Source organism: Heterocephalus glaber, unplaced genomic scaffold, assembly GCF_053883595.1.
Source record: "Heterocephalus glaber isolate CG9 unplaced genomic scaffold, H.glaber_assembly_v1.0 deba00001547, whole genome shotgun sequence".
NCBI classification, from domain to species: Eukaryota; Metazoa; Chordata; class Mammalia; order Rodentia; family Bathyergidae; genus Heterocephalus; species Heterocephalus glaber.
Window position 1 is genome coordinate 99,201 of NW_028258340.1, and position 6,679 is coordinate 105,879.

Here is a 6,679-nt window from a genome sequence, read left to right on the forward strand (position 1 = left end):
GCTCAGCATCATCCACTTGAGTGAGCAGTGTTATAATTACTGTTTTATGGGTGAGAAAATGATACAGGTAGATTAGGTCACTTGGCTAAGGTCACAGATCAAGTAAAAGGCTGAGCTAGGATTTGCTCTTGTCCAACCATATGGGCTATACAGCTGCTGTCCACCTAAGGAAGTTCTTGTCCAGCATTCCTGAGTAGAGCAGTTTGTAAGAGCTCTTCCTGTGATTCTGTTCTCACCCTGGCTAAGAACTAGTGTTTTGCTATCCTAAAAAAGGACGTCACAGGAAAGGAAACCAAAACTACTTTAAAATTAAGTACTGCTATGGCAGAATGTTAGCATTATGGGATCTAAGTGGTAATATGAATAGTTAATGCACACGTCTTTCAACTTTTCTCCATGCTTGAAAATTTTCACAGAAAATTTTACAGAAAATAAGTAAATTACCAAACATGAACAAAAATTCAGTATATATACAAAAATGTCAGATTTTATTGACTTCAAGATACCATTGATTTTAAGACCTACCACTAAGGGAACATTGTCACCAATTAATCTATGACATGTCATTGATTATAAGGTATCTGGATTCAGAGATGTTAAAATGTGAAATATTGTATATCTTCCAGTTGATATTAAAGGCTTTGCAGTTTTAACTAAATGAGTGGTACAGATGACAGTTAATCAAATTTTAAGCTATTTAGGAAGATCAGAGTAGGTTCTTTTGAAAAGACAGAACTGCCTCTTGAAAGTTATCTAGATTATGAATATAGGAAAATACGGAGGACAGGGCTATGTGCATAATGGTACATAAGAAATAGTTTGGAGTTAATAGGGATAGTTTTAAGGGAAATAGTGCAGACAGTGATGTTGAAGAACTGTGAATGCAAGCGTGGGTGAATTTGCACTGGTGAGTCTAGATTGTCAGGCTAATTTAGTCTAGATTTTTTGTGTCATTCACTGAAAATGTAGATTCAGGTACGTTGTAAGACTCGAGTCCAGCAATCACACTGTTTTATTTCTTCCTAGTGGGAAATAGTGTAAGTCAGGTTTAGTTAAGAGTTCATATGTTGACTGTGGATTGAGGGTAATAAGGTCCATCCCCAGAGCTGATGGAAGTCAGAGATGATATAAAGTAATGGTGAGAGATCCAGACATCAGGTTAAGATTGTTCTTGGTAACAAAAAGGGCAGTAGGTGGGAGTTGAGTAAGAGACTCTCCAGGGACTCTGATAAAATGCAATGATAGTATCATTTTTCATATGGCAGGGAATTTCTGAATATTTTACTTCTTTCTAGAAGTCTGCCAAATTGATGAACAGATTGATAAGCAGCATCAAGATGACCGAGATAAATGTCTGTTGATGCAAGTTGGATTCCCTGGCAAGAAAATAATTACCACCAAGAGTGGCTGTGAGTGTAATGGATTTGGAAACACACTTCATTTGAGTACAAGGTTTGTTGTTCCAATACAAAGACCCCATAAACTCAGATCATTTGGAAGTAATATGGTAGATAACTGTGACTTATTTAGAAGCTCTGCAGAAAAGAAACATAATAATGGATGTGCAAAATTATTCTTTCACACTGAATATGAAAAAAACCTCGTAGTGAAACCCTATGGATATAAAGAGTGTGGGAAAGCCCTCAGGCCAAAGAAAGGTCTTAGTCTTCATCAGAGAATTAAAAATGGGGAGAAGCCCTTTGAATGTACTGCATGTCAGAAAACCTTCAGCAAGAAGTCACACCTCACTGTGCACTGGAGAACACACACGGGAGAGAAACCCTTTGGTTGTACTGAATGTGGAAAAGCCTTTAGCCAAAAGTCTCAGCTCATTATACATCTCAGAACTCATACAGGAGAGAGACCTTTTGAGTGTCCTGAGTGTGGGAAAGCCTTCAGAGAAAAGTCAACAGTCATTATACATTACAGGACTCATACAGGAGAGAAACCTTATGAATGCAATGAATGTGGAAAAGCTTTCACTCAGAAGTCAAACCTCATCGTCCATCAGAAAACACACACAGGAGAGAAAACATACGAATGCACTAAATGTGGGGAATCTTTCATGCAGAAGCTTGATCTAATTATCCACCACAGCACTCACACAGGAAAGAAACCCCACGAATGCAGTGAATGCAAGAAGACTTTCAGTGACAAGTCAACCCTCACTGTACACCAGAGAACGCACACGGGAGAGAAGCCGCATAAATGTACCGTATGTGGGAAGTCTTTCAATGAGAAGTCCACCCTCATTGTGCATCAGAGGACCCACACAGGAGAGAAACCCTATGAATGTGATGTGTGTGGAAAAACCTTCACCCAGAAGTCAAACCTGGGTGTACATCAGAGAACTCATTCAGGAGAGAAACCCTTTGAGTGTAATGAATGTGAGAAAGCCTTCTCTCAGAAGTCCTATCTCATGCTACATCAGAGAGGCCACACAGGGGAGAAGCCCTATGAGTGCAATGAATGTGAAAAAGCATTTTCTCAGAAGTCGTATCTCATTATACATCAAAGAACTCATACTGAAGAAAAACCCTATAAATGTAATGAATGTGGCAAAGCCTTCCGAGAAAAGTCAAAGCTCATTATACATCAAAGGATTCACACAGGAGAGAAACCCTATGAATGTCTTGTGTGTTGGAAAGCTTTCAGCCAGAAGTCCCAGCTCATAATTCACCAGAGAACACATACAGGAGAGAAGCCCTATGCTTGCACAGTGTGTGGCAAAGCCTTCAGAGAAAAGTCAACATTCACTGTGCATCAAAGAACTCATACTGGAGAGAAACCCTATAATTGTACAGAATGTGGGAAAGCCTTTACCCAGAGGTCAAACCTTATTGTTCATCAGAGGACCCACACTGGAAAGGCCCATGGGAGAGGCCACACCTGGAAGTCAAAGCTTACTGGGCATTAGAAAGTAAAGCAACAGCATCTGCTGGGTACCCTGAAGGAAATTTGTGTCAATTTAAGGTTTTCAATGTGTCCTAACTTCTGATTTATTTATTTATTTATTTATTTATTTATTTATTTTATTTTATTTTTTTTTTTTGGTTCCGGGGATCTAACTTCTGATTTATCTTTTTTTTTTTTTGGTACAGGGGATCGAACTCAGGTCCTTGCGCTTTCAAGGCAGGCGACAGAACCACTGAGCTAAATCCCCGGCCCGTATTTTATCTTTTTTTCTAACTTCTGATTTAAACATTGGGGAGTTAGCCTTTCTTCTTTTCATCTTGCCGTTCACCCAAAATCAGTAGGAGACAAGGAAGAAATGAAGTCTCTGATCTGACAAAATTAGGAGATTAGCTGCAACCCAAGGGCTGCCAGAGCAGATGGGTACTTTATGCGAAGTACCCATGCCAGAGATTTCGGGTCCACAGATGTGAGGAGGCATGGGTAAGGACTCTTAGCTAAGGGTCGAGCAAGATATGGTTCAAAGTACAGGGCCCAGGGCAGCTGGATAACAGTGCATAGGCAGGTGAGGGGTATCCTTAAGCATTTGGGATCTGAGGAGAAATAGGGCTCTTAACAAGGAGTTATTCAGACAAACCATATTTGCAGGAAGATATCTGTACTGATAGGAACAGTCAGGGATGACGGAAGAGTAAATAACTGCCCCTATTTACTGACTTGGGAGAAGTCAAGTCTCAACTAATAAGTGTGTGTCAGGGATCTCAGCAGTTAGAAAAACTGATCTGCCTGGAATATAGTCCTGGTATCTTCCCTGACACAATCTTCCAGCAAATATCAAGTCTAAGAAAAACTGTAATTCAAAGAGAATGATTCAGATAATCAAAACCACAAACATTTTTTAAGTCAGCAGTTCACTTATAAGAATGTATATACTCAGTGTACAAAATGATGAACACAGATTCATTGATGCACTGTTTTGAAAAAACAAAATATTGGAAGTTGTCCTAATGACATCACCAGGGTTCTGCTTCCTGGGATTGTGACATATTCATAACAAAGTCTTAGGCAGAGAAAAATGAATAAAGAGAACTTGCATTATTATTTGGTGATTTGGGGTATCTCTTAAGTTATACAGTAGGGAAAGCAAGGTGCAGCATAGTGAGTATGATATGCTGCCATGTGTATGTATATAACAGGAAAATGGCAAGTACATAATTGTACATATTTCTGAAACCCTGATTACCTCAGGGAAGGAGCAGGTGGGTGGGGGGATGGAACTGATTGGGAGACATCTGTGAATCCTTCATAGCTTTTATTTTATTTTATTTTATTTTATTTTATTTTGGTACCAGGGATCGAACTCAGGTCCTTGCGCTTGCGCAGCTTCATAGCTTTTGAAAATTGTACTATGTGAATGTACTGCCTTTCCAAAAAATAAATAATTTTAAAAAGCATATTGTATTCTATTACTATTATAATGAAGTTAGTCTAGACACAGGATTTTATAACATTTAATTTGGATATGCTTCCTGGAGAGTGTAATTTTTTGTGGTGCTGGGGATGGAACCCAGGTCCTATGCTCCATCCCTGAGGCAAGTGCTCTACCACTGAGTTACACCCTCCTCAGCCCTGGAGGTTTTTTTTTTTTTTTTTTAAATGAGTGAATAAATTGAATAACCAGGCAGACAGAACAAGACCTACTCAATAAATTCCTAAGGCACACAGGCATTAATTTCCTGAGGGTACCAAATAGTGATTCTAAGGTCAGCTGGGACCACATCACCTAAACCTAAAATAATTGAGACTGGAACACATTTCTTCTTTTGTATGCACAGTGATATCTACGAAGAGATCCTGTATTAAAGCCCCCTGCTGCCTTCCCATATCTTAAAGTGATTTAAATTACTGCATATACATGGCACACACTTTTTATAAGAGGTATAAAACAATCCACAGAGGGATTGACTTACTCCCCAGGGTTGTTACTGCTGGTGACATAGTTTCCAGGGTGAGACAGATTGAGACTCATGACCTGAATGGCCACAGCTGAAAACCACGTAACAGGATGCTTGCTGCAGAACGAGCAGTCCTGCTTGTGAATGACTGTATCTGTGGCACTTGTGCTAATGTGGTTACTCACTGGGCCATGGCTGGTGGAAGTGGGCAGCCCAAACTATATAAAACCCGGAGATTTATCAAAATCCACCTGAGACCTTGTCTGTGCCCTCCCAGGCCTTTGTTTCCTCTGAATTAATCTGCAAGAAAATGAACCACTGGGTCCCTTTTAAAAAATGTAGTCTGACAGGTGCCACAAAGCGCTTTTCCAGGAAGAGGACATGTAGGGCTGGCTGGCTCCCTCCAGGTACAGTCTTCTGGGATAAGGCCCAAAGGCACTGCATCTTCCTACTCTTAGAGGGTCTTCCTAGGGCTTCAGGTTTATTAAAGGCCATCCTGCAGTGGGGGAGGGAGTCAGACATGACCATTTCCTGTGGATTTGGACTCCAGCTTCCTGGCACACCAGTGACAACTGGAATGGCTACATGTTGGCAAATGGAGGTAAGGCACAGATCTAAAGGGGGAAGACTGCAGGATGTGAATAAACGGGCTGCAGTTCCGGGAAGGAGAGGATGGTGATTATGGACTGAGTGGGGGTGAGTGGGGTGATGAGGGCCTGAGCAAGCAAGAGGGGAAAATCCATCCAGTGGAGTGTAAGTAAATGTGGGTAGTGTTGGGGACGGTGGGAGTGAGAGGAGGCACAGCATGGAAGATGGTGGTAGATGCAGTGGAGTGAAGAGCAGGGTAGGTGGGTGGAGGTCCGGGGCATGTCTTTAGGGATGGGTCGTCTGAGTGGCAGACTTTGCTCAAATAGGGGGTGGTGGGTGCTCTGGAGTGCCAAGGATCTGTGGCATTAGGGGTTACAGGGCATCAGGGTCAGTGATGCAGGAGTTTTCAGTGGTGGTGTTGGGGACTCTGTGGGCTAAGTGGGGGAGGTGAGCACCTGGACTTCTGCACCAAGGAGAGTTGCCCTGAGGACCCCACTGTGATCATAGGTGTGTGGATGGGAACAGCCTGTGCTCTACGCATGGTGCTCTGAACACCAGCTCTGTGTTCCATGTTCTTGTTGCTATTTATACATACACTGAGAAGGAAAGGCCTTACCCCAAGATGTATCCCTGACACTCCCCAAATCAGCTCTCTTGTAGCCCTAGGCCAGACTTCGGTCCTACCTCCCACATTATTTAGGCCAGCTAAAACTCCTAAAATAAAACTACGATCCCTCTTCAATCTATTCCCTAAGGCCCTCAAGACTACTTAGGATCCCTGAGATCACACCTCTGACCTCTCACTGGCCTATAACCACCCAGATCAGTACTGGCCTTCAATATTTTAACCAGTCATGTCATTTTATTGTCTTCTTTAGGTACAATTGGCTAAACTATGAATTATGATCCCTGCTCACTACATCCTTTGGGGCCTGTTAATATGAGAAATTCCCTTGTAACAATGATGGTATCCAATATGCTACCAGGTAGACTACTCTAGAGGTCTAAGATCAGAAAGGCTCACTGACCAAATCAAAATGCTTGAGTCACAAGACTCATTAAATCAACTTAAAGTATTTTTAAGCAGCAAGGAAAAAGGGGTAAGTTAGCACACTTAGGACTGACTCCACCATTAGGTGGTAGACTTGCTTTTGTCTCCATCCCTGCCTGTCTCTGTTGCACCAGTCCCATTGGTTATGAGGACCAGAGTTAAGGTTTGAACA

At 41.7% G+C, this 6,679-nt stretch overlaps 1 protein-coding gene across 8 annotated transcripts in view; it reads left to right on the plus strand.

The window, feature by feature from the left end:
- Znf182 (zinc finger protein 182) overlaps positions 1-4,429 on the plus strand; it is a 35,546-nt gene extending 31,117 nt beyond the window's left edge. For all 8 annotated transcript variants that reach the window (XM_087189923.1, XM_087189921.1, XM_087189924.1 and 5 more), the window contains one exon: positions 1,296-4,429. In XM_087189923.1, coding sequence (XP_087046049.1) covers positions 1,296-2,917 — 1,622 coding nt within the window. In that variant the 3' untranslated portion in view covers positions 2,918-4,429. The remainder of the gene's footprint in view (positions 1-1,295) is intronic.
- The last annotated feature ends 2,250 nt before the right edge of the window (positions 4,430-6,679 follow it).